We start from the raw sequence: 21,657 nt of genomic DNA on the forward strand, positions 1-21,657 counted from the left end.
GGAGGGTGAGTGGGAGGGAGGGAAAGAAAAGACGAAAGCAGCACGAAAGAAGACACCAATATCATAAATACCTCCCTCCGTCATTCATTCAGGTCATTTCCTTCCTTCCTTCCTTCCTTCCTTCCTTCCTTCCTTCCTTCCTTCCTTCCTTCCTTCCCTAGTAGGCTTCTGTCTAGTAGGCTCCATGCCCAGAGTGGGGCTTTTCATGACCCTGAGATCAAGAGTCGCACGCTTTACGGACTGAGCCAGCCAGGCGCCCCAGCAATAAAGTATTTTTAAGTCAAGTTACATACATTGCTTTTTTGTTTTAGACATAATGGTGTTCCACACTTAATAGAGTACATACACTATAGCGTAAACTTTTATATGCACTGGGAAACCAAAAAAATTCACTTGACTTGCTTTATTGTGGTGGTCTGGAACCGAACCCACAGCATCTCCCTCTGGGCCGTGCCCGTACTGGACAGAAGCACAGGCAGCAGATGTGGCTGGGCTGGAGAGGTGGGCCAGGCCCTTCCGGAGTGGGCAGTGTCGACGGCAGGCCGCAAGGTGCCTCGGTATTGGTGGTGGAGCGGGGAGCAGGCAGGAGGCACTCGGGACAGGCTGGGCGCGAGTGAGCTCAGCCTGGTTGGGATCTGAGAAGAGTCCAGAGGAGGCCGGAGGGGGAGGCAGGGGCCCGGATGTGCACAGTCCCCATAGGCCTCAGGAGGGATTGTGTCCAAATGAAAAAGGCATTTCAGCAGGGAAGGGATGTGTGTTTAAAAGGGTCACTCTGTCTTCCTGGTGGCACATAGATTGTAAAGTGTCAGGGCTGGGTGTGGGGCCTGGCGTGGGGGCCTGGGGTGGGGGGGGCGGTGAGAACAGATGGCCTGCTGGGCCTTGTCCCCACGTTTGGAAAGGCCAACTTGCCTCTCGGAGCTGCTCACCTCCCTGCTGGGTGTTGGGGCGAATTTACAAGTTTTTCTGCAGTCTGTCTGTCTTCACATCCCTACACGCCAGGCTCCAGGGTCGTTTTTACGGTTTTTAACCTATAGCTCCTGGAAACCCCAATTCACACATTTGCCTTACCCTGCCCTCATTACACCGGCAAGACTCTGTCGTCTTTTTGCTCTCCTGTTTAAAAAATCTGGTCGTGGAAGGAGGCGAGGGCAGTTTTGGGTGAAAGCACATACTTCCTACTGCTTGATGCGTAATTAATTGTCTAGCTTTATTTGTTTTAACTCTAAGCCCCATAGTAACTCCGATAATGAGCTGACATGTGCATTTAAGAGTTCAAGAATTTAGAAAGCGTTGCTGTTGAAATCGCTGTGAGTTTTGGATTCGGGTAAACAGATATGTTTTTCTTCTTCCCTTTGGTTAAAAAAAAAAAAAAGAAAAAAGTTACAGGGCAATTTGTGTACCCAGTTCTCCAGAACTGTTAAATCATCTTATACACTGGCCATGCAGACTACCTTCTTAGAGCGATCGTATTACCTCCTTATTTCAGAAGTAGAGAGAAAAAGACTGTTCCGCCCATCTCTCCAGGTAGTGTTGTGCTAAGGTAGGTTCGGGGTGGGGGGGGCAGGCGATATGACGAATGATTCATACATACCCTTGCTGGTTGTCGCTGGGGAACGTGTGTCCGTATGCTCCCTAAAACGGGAGGAAGCAAACAAACAGAAGACCTTGCATTCATGTCTTTGTACATATGCCGCTATCTTGGCTCACAAAATGACAGGTCTAGAGTCTAGAACTGCATCGTCCAGTTCCTTAGCTTCTAGGTACAGTAGGCCAGTGGGAGTGTGGCTGTTCCGAACTGAGATGCGCAGTGAGTGTAAAATACCCGCTAGACGGGCGCCTGGGTGGCTCAGGCCATTGAGCGTCCGACTTTGGCTCAGGTCATGATCTCCCGGTTCACGGGTTCAGGCCCCGCCTCGCCCGGAGTCCGCTTTGGGTTCTCTTCCTCCCTCTCTTTCTGCCCCTCGCTCGCTCGCTCTCTCTCTCTCTCTCTCAAAAACAAATAAACATTAAAAAACAATTTTTAGATAAAATACCCACTAGAGTTTGTGGGGCGCCTGGGTGGCTCAGTCAGTTAAGCATCCAACTTCAGCTCAGGTCATGATCTCACCGTTCATGAGTCTGAGCCTCAAGTTGGGCTCTGTGCTGACAGGTCAGAGCCTGAAGCCTGCTTCGGATTCTGTCTGTCTGTCTCTCTCTCAAAAAATAAACATTAAAAAAAAAATACCCACTAGAGTTTGAGAATTAGTATGGAAAAAAGAATGTAAACTATCTTCTTAATACATTGTTTGTACAGATTACATGTTGAGGTGACACTATTTGTATCTATGGGGTTAAATAACACTGCAAAAGGCACTCTCATGTGTCTGTTTTTAATGAAAAAAAAAAAAAAAACAACGGGGTTGCTAGAAAATGTAAACTCGCACACGTGGCTTGCATCTTTTGTGTTGGGGACATCGGTCTGAAGATGCGCTTACCAGGACGCAAGACAGGCTCCTAGAGACCTGCCGAGCAGCCGGCCGGCGGGGACCTCCTCAAAGTTTTCTCCCTGGAGCCCTTTCAGCTGCTTGTGATGACTGCTGGTACTGTTCCCCCAGGGAGGGCCCCGCCGCTTCCTTTGTGACTTTGCTCAGCAGCTCCAGGGGTCCCTTGCCTGTTTCTCTCCCGCCCTGTAATTGATGACAGCCACAGGACACGCATACTGGGAGGTCATCTCTTTGGCACAAAGAGAGCTCAAGGAGTTCTTGAGATTAGTGGGGTCTGCAGAGTTTTAGTGACCCTCTTGAGATATCGGATAGCATTTGGGGGGATGCCTGTGAGATGGTTCTGACTACTGTGTCAGCCACCTAGGCAGTTTTGTCCGGGCTACTTTTCTGTGATCCGCTGGGATTTGTTTTTTTTTTTTTTTTCTTAATTTTTTTCTGTTTGTTAGTTTCGACAAAGACCGTGTGCGCAGGGAAGGGGCAGAGAAAGAGGGAGAGAGAATCCCAGGCGAGCTCCTTGCGGTCTGCGCAGAGCCCGACGTGGGGCTCGACGTCACGAACTGTGAGATCGTGACCTGAGCCGAAATCCAGAGTCAGATGTTTAACCGACTGAGCCACCCGGGCGCCCCTCCGGCTGGGATTTTTCAACAAACCTCCTCCTCGGGAGCTTTTTCTGTCGAGGGAAGAGGTTTGAACCCGTTTGTGTTTGCCCTTCCAAATTGCTAGAGCTCGTAGCCCATGGCAGGGTGGCCCCAGCAACAGCTGGCACTCTGTATTGCCTGTAATTTGGGGCCTTGGAGGTAAGTGGTCGCTTCTCTAGATTTCCAGTGTCTGTGGACCAACCTCTGTGGCATCTGTATGGGGAACAAGGGAGTTTGGATGGTACCATTTAAGATGCCTTCCGGTTTGCCTGGTGTCATTAGCAGGGGAGGGCAGCGCGTGGGCATTCTGTGGAAGCCTGTAGGGGGGACCCGTTGCCACTTGAAAAGCTGAGCTGTGGGCTTAAACATTGATTTAATGGGATTTGTCCAGGGAAGCTGGTTTCCTGGGGGAGGCGTTTTGCATTATGTCTTGGGTATGATGATGGAGTATTTGTGGCGGTATCGCGGAGTCCCTAAGTAAATGCTAATAGAGGACTTTTTTTTAGGTGATGTTTAGCCAGCCGGCTGTGTTATAGGTGCAGTTTTGTGGGGACTTCTAAAATAGCTCTTAAATGACATGTTTTGAAAAATGACTTTCAGCTAATTTCAAAACAAACAGTTGGATCGCAGCGGACGTTAATTATTGAGTAAATGAGTACTGCGGGGCCGGGGGGCGGCGGGGTGGGGGGCGGGGGGCGCATGCCAGCATCGTGTAGTAAATTATTCAGGAGCGATGCGTTCCATGTGTGGACAGGGTATGTATGTTAACTCACCTCCTTATTTCCTTCCTCTCTCTCTCTCTCTCCCGCTCTTCCTTCCTGCTTTTGCTTAGACCTAATGGTTTCCCTGCTAGGAGTAGCTATCTTGGATTGGTGGTTTTGAACCCAGTGCTCTTAAGCTGATGTTTTGCTTTGCGTGGGGTTCCAAAGAGAGCCCCATGTGTTCCCTCAGAGCCAGACCAGGTTTGAGAGTCACCGAAGTGGTGAATTTGGGAGGGGGGAGGGAAGGGAAGGAGCCCTCGTTCCTTTGGGTGACCACCTATCCTGCTGAGGACTAGCCCGGCAAAGGAGCGCTTCCTCACCCCCCCCTGGGCCCAGAAGCCCCAATGGTGGGGCCTCCGAAGACGCCAGCTGTGCACACCTGGAGCTGGTCCCTGGGCGCTGTCCAGGTTTACAAGCTCCACGGGTGTTTGATTCTGCTGTGAAGCCAGAGGTGAGAGCCTCCCTTCTGCACGGTTTTCTGTCTCAAGAGGGTTTACTGGAAGTTGGCTTGGCCACTGGTGTTTGTGGCACCTGATTCGTGGGCTTTCTGTCTGCCTGTGGTTCCCTTCCTTCGTGAGCCGGTGGAGTGGAGGATGGGCGGCTTTCTTCCAAGAAGGGCAGCCAGGCCAGGGGGACTGGGGGCCAGGGGATGGTCCGCAGTTGATCTTGGAAGCAGCATCCTGCCTCAGCTGACCTCCTGCCGGCCCTGCTTAAACCTCCTTCCCGTCCTGCTCTGTTTTATAAGAGGAGCCCCTGTGCCTGGGGTTCACCATTGAGGGGTTTTATTGCGTGCATGACCTTGCTTCCGGCCATGAGTCAGGCTTTTTACTGGGTGAGGTGGTTGGGGGAGGAGTGCCTGAACTGCGGCTGGAGTGGTTCTAGAAGGCTGGAGCGGGGCTGGGGGGGCTGCTGGACTCCATCCCTAGGAGGTGTCTTCTGGTGTCTTGCTGGGAAAACTCTCCTTTGCTGGGATGAGCCTCTTCTTCCCTCTGGTCGGTTGTGGCTGCCTGGGTGTGGAAAGGGGGGCATAGGGCCTTCATTCTGGACCAGACAGGGCCTGGCATCCAGGAGTCAGGGATAAAGCTGACGAGAAGCCAGGAGAAACAGAGAGGAACGTTCCTTTAGCTTCAGGACCCAGGGCTTTGTGTTACCTGCCCCGATGGGATCGGGCCAGATTTGTCCGGCCGGCCTCAAACTTCAGCCCACCCTGGCCTGGCTTAGTCTCATCTACCCCAGTGGGGGGTCTTAACTGCAGGGCATGCCCCGCCCCCCACTTCTGTCGGCCTGTTGATTCTGCTCAAGGACGTCTTGAGAATTTCCAAGTTTTGGAGAGTCTTTTGAACGGAGGGGGGAATTAAAAGTTGATACCTCAAAATGACTTGGCTGCTGTATTGTTTTGTTTCTTGTTTTTGTAAGAACATAGTTGGAAGAAAGTCTGTTGCATTTGTGAAACAATGTTACTTGGCCTACATTTTATTGGTAAGTGGGGAGGTAGTTTTAGTCCTTTGCGGTTTCTAGAGCTTTGCTCGGGAGAGTCTGAGATTTTATTTTTTCTTGGGCCGGACAAAGGTGAATGCCTTCTTTGTTCAGTTGTGTGGGGCTGTTAATAGTTTCTGGACGGAGATTAAGTAGAGCGGGTAAGCCACTTTGCATTGTCTTAGCCTACACTGGCGCTTGGCTGATTTGCGGAAAATTGCCCTTTCACCTTGGTTTGCACCTGCCTTAGGGGAGTCCGTCCAGTTCATCGCCCACGGGAGGCCTGCTTCCTTTGTCAACACCCCCCTACCCCAAGTGCAGGTTCCGTGTATACATCCCCGGATGAGTCCTTATGCCATCAAGCTTAAGGTTTCTATTTAAACTTTGTCCCCCTTGGACTGCAAGCTTCTGGAAGTAATCTTAGGACTGTGACTCTGGCCCCCCATCATTGTTGCTCACTCAGAGGGTGGCCCCTTCTCTTCATGGGGAATTTCTGGTTATGCGCTCACCTTCATTGTCAGGTTAGCTGGTTTCATCCCCACAGTGACCTGGCAGCTGGGTTCCTCTTCTATCGAGGAGGAAATGGAAAGCCACAGAGGTTTAATTTGTTGCAAGCCACGTGGCCAAGATGCAGGAAAGCCGGGATTCCCATTGAAGCAGTTGGACCCCCCTGGATTGAACCATTGTTGGAAACCACCGAACTCCGGCCCAACCATGAGAAAAACCCCCAACCAAGGAATATTCTACAAAATACCTGACATGCACTCCCCAAAACTGTCAAGGCCATTAAATGGGGGAAAGAACGCGAGCAGGGGAGGGGCAGAGAGAGAATGAGACACAGAATCTGAAGCAGGCTCCAGGCTCTGAGCTGTCAGCACAGAGCCTGAGGCGGGGCCCGAACCCACGGACCACGGGATCACGACCTGAGCTGAAGTTGGACGCTTAACCAACTGAGTCACTGAGGCGCCCCAGAAATTGATTTAAAACAACAGTTAAAACCACACATCCCATTCCATTCCACAACTTGTCTGGCTTGTCACACTGTAGGTGCCCTGGTGTCCTCATGCCTCACTGGTCCTCACGGTCAGGTGCACAGGCCCACGTCCTTGGAAGAGCATCTCCTTCAACTTGTCCTGAATTACCAGTGGCATTGCCGTTGGGTTGTTAGACATGCTGCCTTGTTGTTGTTGTTGTTGTTAGAGAGAGAGAGAGAGAGAGAGAGAGAGAGAGAGAGAGAGAGAGAATATCTCAAGCATGCTTCCCGCCCAGAGCAGAGCCTGAACCAGGGCTCAATCTCACAACCCTGAGATCATGACCTGAGCTGAAATCAAGAGTCAGATTCTTAACCGACTGAGCCACCTAGGCGCCCCATGCTACCTTTCTTTTTTTTTTTTTTTTTAAATTTTTTTTTTCAACGTTTATTTATTTTTGGGACAGAGAGAGACAGAGCATGAACGGGGGAGGGGCAGAGAGAGAGGGAGACACAGAATCGGAAACAGGCTCCAGGCTCTGAGCCATCAGCCCAGAGCCCGACGCGGGGCTCGAACTCACGGACCGCGAGATCGTGACCTCGCTGAAGTCGGACGCTTAACCGACTGCGCCACCCAGGCGCCCCAATGCTACCTTTCTTAGTAAGTGTCATTCTGTTTCCCAGATCTCTGTGGAACCCAAGAAGATATTGAATATGGAGAGAAATGAAAATGCCTTTGGTATAGGAGAGAAATAATTTTATTTAGAGAAAGTCTCAGTATATAGCAAGTAGAACAAATACAGGCACTTACGTGATTTAAAAATGTTTCTGTCCTCTTCAGCCCCCACCCCCATCACTCTCCTGGTGGGTGTAGTTTGTATTGGTAAGTTATTTTTATTCTCTTCTAATTAAAAAAAAAATTTTAATGTTTATTTTTAAGAGAGAGAGAACATACGTGAGGGAGGGGCAGAGAGAGAGAGGGAGACACAGAATCTGAAGCAGGCTCCAGGCTCTGAGCTGTCAGCACAGAGCCCCATGCGGGGCTTGAATTCAGGAACGGTGAGGTCATGACCTAGACCGAAGCTGGACGCTTAACCAGCTGAGTCACCCAGGCACCCCTTGATAAGTTACTTTTAAGTCTTTTGCAACTGGAAAGCATCCAAAGTTGTAATTTTGGAGAAAAGGTTGGTTTACATGGTTAAACTAGGCCTGCACGTTCTTAGATTCTCTAGCAAGGCTTTCCAAAGCCAGTTGTTAAAGCAATATGATGGCTGAAAGCCATCCTAGATGTGACCCGAAGGTGCCTGCAAGGCCCCAGATGTAGGTGCTGCCACGATGGGTCAAAGAGCCCCATGGCTTTGGAGCGTTTCCGTAGCCATGTCAACGCCATCTCGTGTCCTCTCATGCCCTGTGTAACAGACAGGCTGGATGGTCTCTCAGCTAACTCACGTCTGAGTCCACACCTTCTAGGGAGCGTGCAGTGGGGTTTCTCAGACTTTGTACTGAAACCCTCTGCGGTCCATCATCCCTGTGAACAGCACTGTTCTAGCAGATGGCGCGTGCATTTGCTGGGCACTGAGCAGAGCCCTCGGGTAAGGTTTTCGATTGAGAGTGAATTAATTAATTCTTCCTCCTCCCTGAGGATGTCCAGCCCTGTTCGAGGTGCCGGAGATTCAACAGCAAGTAAAAACCAACCCATGCCTGCCTCCCGTTCATACTCATGACCTCAATCCTGTCCTACATCAAACAGTCAAAGCACTGAAATAACTATGGTTTTGATGTTCTGGGGAAAGCATATAAAAACCGGTTGTGGTCATCTGCGTAAGTTTCTTGTTGAGTGAATTGTCTTCTGGATGTCTCCCGAAAGTCATGACATTCATGCATTTACAAAGATGGCAGCTGATACCTCTCTGTGAAAGCTACTCAATGAAAAGCAGTTGTAAACCGAAAAGGCTTTCTTGACCTAAGTATGGGGTGAGGGAGGCCGGGGGTGTAGATGGCCGTGGGGTAGTTGGATCCAGGGAGGGAATGAAGTCAGAAGTGATTCCGCCTGGATTTCTGGTTGGCCTTTCTTCCTCTCCTCTTTGATTTGCAACGTAATTCCCGTTTCCTAAAATCCACCTTCTGAAGTACACAATTCAGTGGTTTTTAGCATATTCACTAATTACTCGTACAAGTACGTTAGTATATATTAATACTAGCATACACGAATACTTGCACAACCGTCACTGCTGATTCCAGAAGGTTTTCACCACCCACAAAAATAAAACAAACCCCCAAACCCCCACATGTATTAGCTATCCCTCCCCAGTCCGAGTCGCTACCTTCACCCAGCCTTAGGCAGCCAGCCGCCTGCTTTCGACGTCCATGGATTTATCTTCGGGACATTTCACGGAAATGGAATCAGGCAACGTGTGGTCCCTTGTGGCTTCTTCCCCTTGCCACGATGTTTTCGGGCCTCATCCACGTTGTAATGTGATCCTTTGCATCACTGAACGATCTTCCATTGAATGGATGGGGCACACATCGAAAAATCTATTCATCAGTTGATGGGCTGTGAGGGTTATTTCCACTTTGGGGCTATCGTGAATAAGGCCGCTGCGGACACTCGTATACAGGTTTTGATGTGTGCACGTATATTTTCATTTCGCTTGGTTATATGCCTCAGAGTGGGATTCTTGGGTCATACGGAAGCATTATGTTTACCCTCTGGAGGAACTGCTAGTCTGTTTTCCAGAGCAATTGTGCCATTATGCCTTTTGACCAACAGTGTATGTGGGTTCTAGTTTCTCTGAATTCTTGCCAATATATAATCTGCCTTTTTGATTGATTGAGATTATTTAAAAAAAATTTTGGGGGGGGGGCGCCTGGGGGGCTCAGTCGGTTAAGCATCCGACTTCGGCTCAGGTCAGGATTTCACAGTCCGTGAGTTCGAGCCCCGTGTCGGGCTCTGTGCTGACAGTACAGAGCCTGGAGCCTGCTTTGGATTCTGTGTCTCCCTTTCCCTGACCCTCTCCCATTCATGCTCTGTCTCTCTCTGTCTCAAAAATAAATAAACATTAAAAAAAATTAAAAAAAAATTTAATGTTTATTTTTGAGAGAGAGCGAGAGCGTGGATGCTTGTAAACCAGCGCGAGCATAAGTGGGGGAGGGGCAGAAAGAGAGGGAGACACAGAATCCGAAGCAGGCTCCAGGCTCTGAACTGTCAGCGCAGAGCCCGATGCGGGGTTCGAACCCATGAACCGCAAGATCATGACCTGAGCTGAAGTCGGATGCTTAACCGACCGAGCCACCCAGGCGCCCCGATTAGATTCTTTTTTTAAGCACCTCTTAATTCAGGAAGTATGATTGTATGAAAAATAACTTTTTTGAAATTTAATAAAATTCTGCAAAGGAATCACTGTGTGTGCCACAGAAGTGAGAGATAGCTGTTTTAAGTTTATTTATTTCCTACTGTGTTCTTGGTTTATTTGTTTTTAGGAAATGCTGACAAAGTCCTGTTCCAAGTAAGTTGGAGGGGTTTTCTTCCCCCTAAAAATAGATAGCAGCCAGGACAGGATTTCATTGAGATGATCCTATCAGTTTTTATCTGTAGGTTTTTGTTTTTGTTTTTTTTTTTTAATTATTCTGGTCAAGATTAGGAAAGGGCCATAAACTCTAGGGAATAAGTGGTAAAGGATGTCTGGTATTCTATTCCATGAAGAGTACAAGCGTCTTGTGATGGTCTCTTATTACCCCTTCTGTTCTGTATCTCCTCCTGTTTCCACTGGAAGGAAGAATGGAATTCAGTTTTAAGTCCCTTAGGGAGGATTTCTCATTAGTGTTTGAGAGTTCTTAGCACCAGAACAGTTTTCTGCATTTTATAAAATCTACGCGTCCTTTCTTCCATTGGCTCCTTTGTCTCTCTTGTCTTGGTCTCCTTGTAATTATTATTTCCTTTGGAAGAGAGTCGATGGGGAAGGTATTAGAAAAGGAAAACTTTCTCTTGGATACGTTGTAAGCTCTCGGGGGCAGCAGCGATTTTGTTTCTGCTGAACCTTTCATAGTGCCTGGTACATAATAGGAGCCTCAAAAGATGTTTATAGGGTGAATGGACTTGTGGGTGGGTGGATGGATGGATGGCCTTATGGATTAAGTGACTTATAGATAGATGAATAAATTTCAGGTGTATTAACTGCTTAGCGTTGGTTTGTTTTCTTTTAAACGTGTGTTGGCTGTGTGATAAACGATTAACTAATGGATGGAATAGTTTGATTTTTGTTCCTTGGATTCTCAGTGTTTGAGATTAGCTCAGCAACTTGGAGATGTCTCATTACCCTCAGATTTAAATGGTTTCTGAGATAATTTCGAGTCACTGTAGTTTAAAAGAGCAACCGAAAAGCCATTTTAAGGGGGTACCTGGCTGGCTCGGTCACTAGAGCGTGCAACTCTTAATCCTCAGGGTCATGAATTCTGTCCACGTGTTGCGTATGAGAGATTGCTTAAAAAATAAAATCTTGGGGCACCTGGGTGGCTCAGTTGGGTAAGCGTCCGACTTCGGCTCAGTTCATGATCTCAATGTTCGTGAGTTCGAGCCCCGCGTCAGGCTCTGTGCTGACAGCTCGGATTCTGGAGCCTGCTTGGGATTCTGTGTCTCCCTCTCTCTCTCTGCCCCTCCTCCACTCACACTCTGTCTCTCTCTCTCTCTCTCTCTCAAAAATATTAAATTTTTTTTTTAATCAAATTAAATCTGGGCGCCTGCGTGGCTCAGTCGATTGGGCGTCTGACTTCAGCTCAGGTCATGATCTCACAGTCCGTGAATTCGAGCCCCGTGTCGGGCTCTGTGCTGACAGCTCGGAGCCTGGAGCCTGCTTTGGATTCTGTGTCTCCCTCTGTCTCTGCCCCTCCCCTGCTCATGCTCTGTCTCAAAAGTTAATAAAAACATTAAAAAAAATTAAATGTAAAAAAAAAAGCCATCTTAAGGAATTGTAAAGAAGGTAGAAAAAAATAGAATATAAAATCAGGGCTGAATCGGTTGGCAAGGTCGGAACCCTGTAACCGTGGAATAAACTCTTGATAGCATCACATGTTCATAATTGAGGCATCTTGCTCTTCAGCACCATTTGTTCGGTTTTGACTTTGAATCGAGAGTGGGGGACACCAGTGAGCCTTTGTACCTGTATCTGGGGAAGAGTGAGCAAAGGTTAGTTTTTTCCTGGACGGTTTTCTTCTTTTCCTTGCTTTTTACCTCCTGTCGTTTGTGTACTTTTCATGTGATTCTCTGCAAGGAAGCTGCCTTCCAGGTAGCCGACGGTGGTAACAGAGTTTGACCCTCTGGGCAGGACAACAGGAAAAAATGGGAGTGCCTCATGATTCTTGGCAGGTGGGGGCATGGGATCCTGTCTAAAGACATGGGACGGATTGTCTGTGAACTTTGCATCATGAATGCACACGTTCCTCTCTTTGCAGCCATACTGTTAAAGATGTGCTTGAGTTGTTTGAGACACTACATGTCTACCTACGGGTCTTAGGCCCATAGGTGAGGCCAGGAAATGATGTTAATAAGGACGTGGATGATGTAGCTGAAAGTTACAAATATAATGCACATACACATAGCTGGCATACATTTCTTATAAAAATATACAGTACTTCAGCAATATCCTCAAGGAGTTGGGTCGGCCTGTCTGTGGAGTTACTTAACCCTTGTGGCAAAATCTTAGGGTTCGGGGGGACGGGGGTGGATTGTGTCTCTGAGTCTGAAGCAGAACGTCAGCAACACGTTTTCCTCTGGAATCCAGTGGCCCATCAGCTCTGGTGGGCATATGATGGTTGTCGGGGTTGCCCGTATGGAAAACGAAAGGCGTCGCCATTCCACAGCCAGCGGTAAAGCGGGACAGACTTGGGGTCCTCAAGCCACACGTTTCCATCATCACGGGCTGTATGCTCACCGTTTCTCTCTTGAGCACCCCCTTGATTCCCTGGCCCTCCTCAGCAGCCCGTGCAGGGTGGAGCACTGGCCTCGGCCCCTGGTTGAATTCTGTGTCCTTTGGGACATGAGCCTAATGCCATCCGGGTTCCGCTTAGAGCCTGGTTGTGGCGAGCCTCTTCGGAATCTGGTACGGTTGTTCAGAAATGATTGCCAGCCTCAGGTCCGAGCCCCTGCAGTCACGAGGGGAGGCAATGAGCCCGAGATCACTCAGCCCCGTGGGCCCCACACTGTGCGTGCTGTGTGGCCAGGGCGTGGGGAGACCGCCCGCCGCTGCGGGGATGCTAGGACACCGTGGTCTCCCCGGCCTCTCCACCGCATTTCCAGGCCCCCTCCTGGGCCACCTCTGGAGGGGAGGCGGTGTAGACTTCACCTTCCCCGTGTGTTTCTAATCTGCGGGCTCTGCCCCCTCTGCTGTGTCCGTGCCGCGGTTCCCACACTCGTTTTGTACACGGGCTTTTGCTCCTCTCTTCATTCCTGTCTGCACCGTCTCCAAGCTTTCTGGCAAGTTTTGTGTTGGGGTTTGTGAGCACAGAGGACAGGTTTTTGTCTGTACAGTTCAAGCATCTGTGTACAAGCGTCAAAAGTCAGCTGTAATTCACGTGAAAAACAAAACAGACTGGACGGAGGGAGGAAAAGGAGAGCATCCCTCTAACCCCATCATCAAGCCGTCTGCCTCCTGGACCTCTTTCCTTATGTCTGTCCGGCACTTGGCAGGCTCTCACCGCCCCCTCCCTTCTGTACGCACCTGCTCTAATGTCACCAGAAATTAGATCTGTCCCAGGTCTGCTGCATCTGGGGCTGATCCTACTCTGGGAGGTGGTGGAAATTCTTAGAATGTAGACAATGGAGTCTGCTTTCAATTAGGTCACGGACGATGAGTGGTTTTTAAAAACTCTAATTTGGCTGTGGCTCCAGAACTTTGTATGACTCTGGCTCGGTGGTTTCCAGCTAAGACAGTCCCCTCACCCCCTAGAAGTAATTACCTCGACCAAAATGTCGCAAGTGCCGAGTTGAGGAGCTCGCATTAGCATTTGGTCTGTCATAAAAGCCATGTGTCTTTTAAGGTGGATTGGAATAGAAGGATTAAAAAAAAAATATGTTGAAGAGTTGTTTCTACTTCCAGTGGAAAAACCATTGACTGTAAAACAGGAGGGATTTCATTCATATGTGGAATCTAACCCCTACCCCACCCCCCCAAAAAACAACATAGATACAGAGGGCCGTTCAGTGGTTGGGGGGGGGGCAGTGGGGGAGATGGGAGAAGTAGGTAAAGGAGGTCAAAAGGTACAAACTTCTAGTTAGAGTTAAGTCCTAGGAATGTAACGTACAGCATGGCGACCATAGTTAATAATACTGTATTGTATATTTGAAAGTTCCTAAGAAAGGAGATTTTCCAAGTTCTCATCACACAAAAAAATTGCAACCATGTGTGCCGATGGACGTTAACTAGACTTACTGTGTTTATCATTTCGTAATATATGCAAATATTGAATCCCATACACCTGACGCTAATGTCACGTGTCAAATATATCTCCATTTAAAAAAATGGAGAAAAAGTGCCATTTAAGTCCTTGATACTATGATATGTTATCTACATCCAGTTTCTGGAATTCACTATCGTCAGGAGCAGGGTCCCCTGGCCCCTGCCCTGCCCCCGACTTCGACATTAGACACCTTAGAAGATGCCAGGTTAGAGGGGCACCCAGGTGGCTCAGTCGGTCAAGCATCCGACTCTTGGTTTTTGGCTCAGGTCATGATCCCGGGGTCGTGGGATCAAGCCCCTCGTCAGGGACTGTGCTGGGTGTGGAGCCTGCTTAAGATTCTCTCTCCCGCACCCCCCGCCCCTCCCCTACTCGTGTTCCTCTCATTCAAAAAAAAAAAAATCATTGCAGGCAAAAGAACAGAACTTTCCTTTGGCTGCTGCATTTACTACAGATTTAAATAGCCATATTAATGTAGCCATTACAAAATTATTTGTCCCCTTTGTCTTTAAAAAAAATACCAAATTTCCAAACACATTGTGATTTTATGGTGTAGGTTCTTAGAGAATCCTGAAGTGTAGCACTTGACACAGTCCAAGTAAGCACTTACAAGAGAAAAGTGGGTGTGGTGCTGTGTTCTGGGTCTAAGGCTGACTTGTGTGTTTGGGTAAAGAATGTTCTCTTTTCTGTGAATCTGTAATTAGAACATGCCACACAGCATGGTATTTAAAGCCCATCATCATTATCTCTTTTTAGGGTTGTTTCCCTACCTTATTTTTAAACTTAAGTGTTTTCAGAGTTCAGAAGAGAAAATCATTTTTAAAACCAAAAGAGAAATGCGGTAGTTTTGAAAAGGGTGACAGTAGGTTGAAATCTGTGCTGGCGATTTTATCTTCGTTAGCTTAAAGTAGAGATCAGCAAACTGTGTGTGCGTCAAGGGCCAGGAGGTAACAATTTCAGGCGACTTCACATGGCCACGGTCAGGGGGAAAAGCCGGATAAAATTCCTTGCCCAGGGAGGAGGCACTCCAGGTCGGCAATAGGCGGGAGATTAAGAATTATCTTCCAGGGTGAGGGGCTAATACCTGAGCACCACGAGACAACGATACACTCTACCCCAGTCTTCTCTTTCGTTTGGGCAAGTCTCCAGCGTGGCCACTTAGCCCCCTTGTTGACATTAGTAGAGAGCAGGGGCTTGAATTCAACACACATCTTCGGAGTTTTCACTCAGCCCTTACCCTGAATCTTTATGGGTGTGTGTGTGTGTGTGTGTGTGTGCATGTGTGTGCATGTGTGTGTATGTTTCTTGGTCTCTCTTTGCCCAGTTACAGAGACGCGATTGGGCTTTTCCCATTATTGAATGCTTAAGAATGTGCGTGTACAATTGGGAAGTATATAGGTTTGGAAATTAACTTTTCCTGATGATTTGAAATCACCAAGATTTAATTGCAGACAATAAAATTCACCAATGACATGTCCACATTTGAAGGAGCTGTGGTGTATCTATACAGCTGCAAGGTTATCCACACGATCCAGCTTTCTGATTGTTCCATCACCCCCAGGCTCCCTTTTTCCACATTCGTGGTCAGTGTCCCTCCCACACTTCGCTCCAGGCAGCTTGTCCTTTGCTTTCTGTGTCCATGGATTTGCCTTTTCCAGAAATGCCATATAAATGAAACCCTACACTATGAACTGTTTTGTGTGTGGCTTTTTTCACTTAGCATAATGTTTCTGAGATCCGTCCTTATTGATTATTCTGTCAGTGGCTTGCTGTTTTGTTTTTTTTATTACTGAAGAGTTCCATTGCATGGATTTATTACATTTTATTTGTCTCCATACCAGTTGGTAGTCATTTGAATGATTTCTAGTATTTGGCCATTAAAAATGCTGCTACAAATATTTGCATGCACGACTTTTGAAACATTTCTTTCAAGGAGGTAGATCTCTAGGGTGAATTGTTGAAACCTGGGATAAGATTGTGGTTAGTTTTTTTTTTTTTTAAGTTCTATTTATTTTTGAGACAGAGAGAGAGAGAGAGAGAGAGAGAGAGAGAGAGAGAGAGAAAGGCAGATGAGAATCTGAAGCAGGCTCCACACCGTCAGCACAGAGCCTGATGCGGGTCTCACGCTCAGAAACTGCGAGATCGTGACCTGACCCAATGTCAGACGCTTAACTGACTGAGCCTCCCAGGTGTGCCCCAAGATCGTGTTTAGCTTTTTAAGAAACTTCCAAACCGTTTTCTAAATGGGGGTACCATTTTACATCCTCCCTAGTGTCTCCACATCCTCACTAACACCGATAGTATTTTTTTTAATCCTATCCAGGAAATCGTTTGTTGGTGATGGAAAATGGAACCCCTAGGAACCTCACTTTTGAAGAAGGGATGGTATTACTTGCCTCCTTATCTTACAGGATTGCTCTAGATCAAAGGAGATGGGAACTTTTGAGCAAGTGCTTTGTATGGTCAAAATGTTACCGGTGATTGATTATGCGCAGGAAAATTTTTAGCTATTAAACTTGACACATATCCGTCTCAGAGATCAGGATGGAAACTTGTCCAAGTTTTAATAAAATGTGTATGTTATGATCAAACTTGTAAAGACAGTTTTAAACTCCAATTGTGAGCTTTCTCCATATGCTAGGTTGCCATATTGTACATTATCAGCCTTATTTAACAATGACAGAATCTAATGACTTGCATATGGTGGGCAAACTTTTCTTCCCCACTCCAACTTGGATGGTCTGGTAAATGTCTGCTTGTGACTTCATTTTTAAATGCCTGTGGGTGGCCTCTTTACGGGACCTGGGCATATGTGTTCTATTCGAATAGAATGGAAGCAGAACCTTCGGGGGCTCAGAGAAACCACCAAGAACAATCTATGGAAAAATACCTACTTTGGTTTTGCTTTGCAGGTCTGATTTCATGAACATTGCCGGTGTAAGCTTTTCCAAGGAACAAAGGGAACGTTTTACATGCGTTTCCCTTCCTACCTGTGGCAGACAGCTGCTGTCTGTAGGTCTAGTAGAACTGGCCGTGAGCTTCCGATTGGCAGTCTGGGCGGATCTCCTAGAACTTGCTTATGAGCAGCTCTTCACACCTGTTGAAAAAGACCTTTGGACTAAGGAAGGTGAACTGTGTGTTTGATCACGTAGGACTGTGTCAACAGAGGGCTTTATGGTACCTTCACCTGAGAAGGTAGGAGGGACCACCGCAGCCGGTGAAAGAGTCTGCGTGGCCGTATAGCCTCTGGAAGTCGGGAGGTTTGTGTTCATCCTTGTGACAATTTATATGAGTTCGGCAATGTCGCGTGACGAAATATCGGATTCGTACCAGACAGATAATTTTTAAAAATAATTGTTTTTAATCTTTATTTTTGAGAGGGACAGAGGGTGAGAAGGGGAGGAACAGAGAGAGAGAGAGAGAGAGAGACACACACACACACACACACACACACACACACACACAATCGGAAGCAGGCTCCAGGCTCTGAGCTGTCAGCACAGAGCCTGACACGGGGCTCGAACTCACTAACTGTGAGATCATGACCTGAGCCGAAGTCGGATGCTTGAACAACTGAGCCAGGCACCCCTGACAGACAATTTTAATAATCGGGCAGCACATGAAATCCATTTTGATGTAAGAAAAAAAAAAAATAGTGCAGGTGACGGTTCTAGCAAGCAATGCTTTTGGACTTAGGACTTGGAGGGTGGAGGAACGACTGTGGTTTATGATTTCATGATTGTACCTAATGAGTAAAAGTTCTCACTTTATAGAACTTTGAAAGTTTCCATTTGAATGCGTGTGTGTGTGTGTGTGTGTGTGTGTGTGTGTGTAGGTATCTCAGAGCTTTAAAATGTTGCAGTCTCTGATGTGTAAATTAAATGGGATAAAGATGGGGCGCCTTGGGTGCTCAGTCAGTTAACCGTCTGACTCATGATCTCAGCTCAGGTCTTCATCTCAGGGTTGTGAGTTCAAGCCCCATGCTGGGCGTGAAGCCTACTTAAAAAAAAGGGGGGGGGGACACTTGGGTGGCCCAGCTGGTTGCATGTCCGGCTCTTGGTTTTGGCTCAGGTAGTGATCTCGGGGTCCTGGGATCAGGTCCTTTGGTGGTGTGATGCTTACTTGATTCTCTCTCTGCTCCTCTCCCCAACTTGCACACGCATGCTCTTTCTCTCTAATGTATATATATATATATAAAATGGGGCATCTGGTCGGCTCAGTCAGTAGAGAGTGCAACTCTTGATCTCTGAGTCGTGAGTTCAAGCCCCATGTTAGGTGTAGAGATTACTTAGATAAATAAATCTTAACAAAAATAAAAAAATGAAAACAATAGTTCAGGCACTTGGAAATCTTTTTCTAGGTCATTACAGATGGTGTGGTTTCGGTATGGAGTGATATTTGACAGGGCAGTCTTAGAGGATTCCAGGAGTAAATATTCCTTTTTGAAGCAGCTGCCTGCTAATAAATCGGGAGGGACAGGCAGTTGTAAGTGTCATTCTTGGCGTTCACTGTGTCTCAGCCCAAACCGCCAATCAGAGGTATGTGACTGACGGATGTGGAGATGGGAACTTCTCCCACTTGATGTTTTGTGTGTTCTTTTTTTTAATTTATTTACTTTAACATTTATTCATTTTTGAGAGAGAGAGCATGAGCGGGGGAGGGGCAGAGAAAGAGGGAGACACAGAATCCGAAGTGGGCTCCAGGCCCTGAGCGGTCAGCACAGAGCCCGACGTGGGGCTTGAACTCACAAACCTCGAGATCATAACCTGAGCCAGAGTTGGCCGCTTAACCGACTGAGCCACCCAGGCGCCCCATGATGAATTTAATTCTAGATTATTTATCCCCTACCAGCTCTATCAAGAAGCCAGTTGTAGTTCCTTAAACTGCAAGCTGAATAAATTATAAGTAACATATTTTAAATATTTCACTTAACATTTGAAATCAAAACAAATTAAGTAGACCAGTAAAATGAGGTTAAAAGTTCTAGAAAAAGCTGTTCGATGTAAATACCATTTTTTTTTTATCACATGAAGTTTTTTTTAACGTTTATGCATTTTTGAGAGAGAGAGAGAGAGTGAGGGAGCATGAGCTTGTGTGCACCAGTTGGGTAGGGGCCGAAGGGGGGTAGGGGCAAAGGATCCGAAGTGGGCTCCAAGCTGACAGGAAAGAGCCCGAGGTGGGGCTCAGACTCCTGAAGTGTGAGATCATGACCTGAACCAAAGTCAGATGCTTAATCGACTGAGCCACCCGGGTGCCCTTGTATGTGCCGTTTCGAGTGATAACTTAGGTATAGCATTTCCACGTTAACACATTGTGTCCTAAGGGTGTGCTCGTTTACTGTCAATTTTGTTGGGATTGAGGACACTGAACTCAGTTGAAATAACTTCATGCGGTATTAAAGGTCAGTGTTTCATTCCATCACGTGGGCGTACAGCATAGCGATAATTCTTTACAAATTGACCGGTAACCCCCCCAGTGATTCCTTAGACTTTTATCACTGGTTCTTAGAAACAAGTGGTTCTCATGTTGTGAAATCAAAGGAAGAGGAAATTCATCATTGGAAAGGTAAATACTATGCTTGTTTCATTTGTCCAGTGGGGAAACAAAAGATGGAAATAAAATCAACACCAAAAAAAAAAAGCACCCCGGGGTTAACACTGGGATCTGGAAGTTGCTGTCTTGAACGCTGGAGTTCCTAGCAAACTTGTCACCTGTGGATTGGGTTCTGATCTTTACTAAAACTTTAGTCCCTCCCTTGGAGAGTTCATCTGACACTTAGATCTGGTAGCAGCCGGAAGTCAGTGGGGTGTTCTGATGCCCTCCATGTGGGCACGTGTGTGGGGCGTGGCCCTGGGAAGATGGGAGCCAGCAGGTCCCAAAGAGTCTTCATCACGAGGTGCAGCATTGTCACGACCTGGTTAAACTTGTTTCTGGAACCTGACTGCCCGGGTCAAGTGCTCTCTATCTTGTGATGCTGGGCTAGTTGCTACTATGCCTTCAGGCCTTCACTTCTCCGACTTGACTTTGCCAACAGTGGCTGCCTCGGGGGGCATTCGTGAGGGAAACCGAGATCGTCCACATAAAGCGCTTGTGTCTCGGCAGCACGGGGCGTACCGTTTTCTCCTTCCCTCCTCCGCATTCTCTGGTGGGACACCGGGTCACGCTTGGGGTCTAGTGAAGGCTGGGGACGATGCTTCCTGGGGAGCCATTCTTGTCTGAGAAAAACATTTCCTTCTTAAAACTTTTTTTTTTTTTTCCCCGCAAAGGAATGTTGTAGTCAGTAATTTCGAGAGTGGTGATTTGCCACGAAACACAGTCCAAACTCCTAGTTCAATCCTGTGTGTTTTGTTTACAGGGGACACGGGTCTGGCTGAGAGAAAATGGCCAGCATTTTCCGAGTACTGTCAATTCCTGCGCAGAGGGCGTCGTCGTCTTCCGGACAGACTATGGTCAGGTGAGCTTGACCTGCAGCCTTCAGGGTGCCCGTGCTCCGCCTCCAGGGGTTGTCTTCCACTAGAGCATGCGTGTTCGCTGCCCCCACCCTCCATACCTTAAAGAGTTGTTTCTAAGTGGGAACACCAAATACCGGAAAGAATGTGTAACATACACCGTCGCGTGTGAGATGCAATCCAATTCTCCAAATGGAACACACACGGTGTTCTAGCCAGTGCAGGGCAGAAAAGCGCTAGACTTGGCTGATTCTCTCCCCCGGGAATCCCGCCAAAGGATCCAGAAGGACAGGGGTGCAAGCACTTGAGAAAAGTTGCCCAATTATTGATACGTGCATCTTGGTTTCATTTCCACTTTCCCTTAAAATTCTGAGATTCCTGAGAGGGTTGGAAATAACCCGTCTGCCAGTGAGAATGTGGGCTGCTTCTCGTTCCCGGTTCTTTAGTGTAACATGAAGGCGCTCTAGTGTCACTGAAAACAAACAGGTGAATTCAGAAACCGAATATTACATTTGGGCAGTTGCGAAAGGAGGCTGGTGTCTCTATTTTATAAAGGAAACTAATTTGAATGCTACAGAGGGATCCCTTTAAGACCTCTGCTGGAGGGGTGTTGGCTGGGGGGATGGGCTAGATGGGTGATGGTCATTAAGGGGGGGGCACTTGTTTGGGATGAGCATTGGGTGTGATGTGTAAGCGACGAATCACTAAATTTTACTCCTGAAACCATTATTACACTATATATTCATTACCTTGGACTTTAAAAAAAAAAAAAAAAGGAATAGAGGTTGATGTAGTCTTAAGAAGGCTACACTGAATATCCTAAAAATCAGGGCAGAGGGCAACTATTCAAACGATTGTAAAATAGCAAGCAGTTATTTGGTAAGTGACAGTAAAAATCGCTGTTAGTTTAATTGTAAAGTAGGAGAGGTGTCATAGTGTCTGTATCCCAAGTTGATGACTTGGATAAAACTAGGTTTTACCCAGTGGTAAACTTCAAAAGAAAAAGTTGGAAAAGCATATGGTTACTTAAGTCACAATGGACATGCACTCCTGTTTTATCTGCCTCTGTCAGGTCTTGAATACGGTCTTTGTCCAAAAACAACCTACTTGTTTTACTACTATATTCTAAAGTATATCAGTACAACCAAAGGACTCAAAAAAAAAAAAAAAAAAAAAAAAAAAAAGATTTAAGACCTGAAGAGAGAAGGGGGTCATAATGCCCAGTATTTAAAGCTCACGGGTTCTGAATCTGGTTTGCAAGTTTGTTGAGAACAGAAGCTTCAGTGTCAGTGTTGAGTTGATTAAGGCCAGGGGGCTGCTCGCGTATCGAAACTTCTCAGAGATCGTCCACTTGGTACGTTTCTCATTTCTTGGTTTGATAAACAGCGATGTTCCTGGGCTGTTTTGCGGTTCCTCAGTTTCTTTCTCATC

The 21,657-nt window shown here is 47.2% G+C and overlaps 1 protein-coding gene across 1 annotated transcript in view; it reads left to right on the forward strand.

Moving 5' to 3' along the window:
* MYO10 (myosin X) overlaps nucleotides 1–21,657 on the forward strand; it is a 207,524-nt gene that overhangs the window by 8,356 nt on the left and 177,511 nt on the right. Inside the window, exon 2 of the mRNA XM_030332238.1 lies at nucleotides 20,133–20,231. Coding sequence (XP_030188098.1) covers nucleotides 20,133–20,231 — 99 coding nt within the window. The remainder of the gene's footprint in view (nucleotides 1–20,132; nucleotides 20,232–21,657) is intronic.

Source organism: Lynx canadensis, chromosome A1 (genome assembly GCF_007474595.2).
Source record: "Lynx canadensis isolate LIC74 chromosome A1, mLynCan4.pri.v2, whole genome shotgun sequence".
Taxonomy (NCBI): Eukaryota; Metazoa; Chordata; class Mammalia; order Carnivora; family Felidae; genus Lynx; species Lynx canadensis.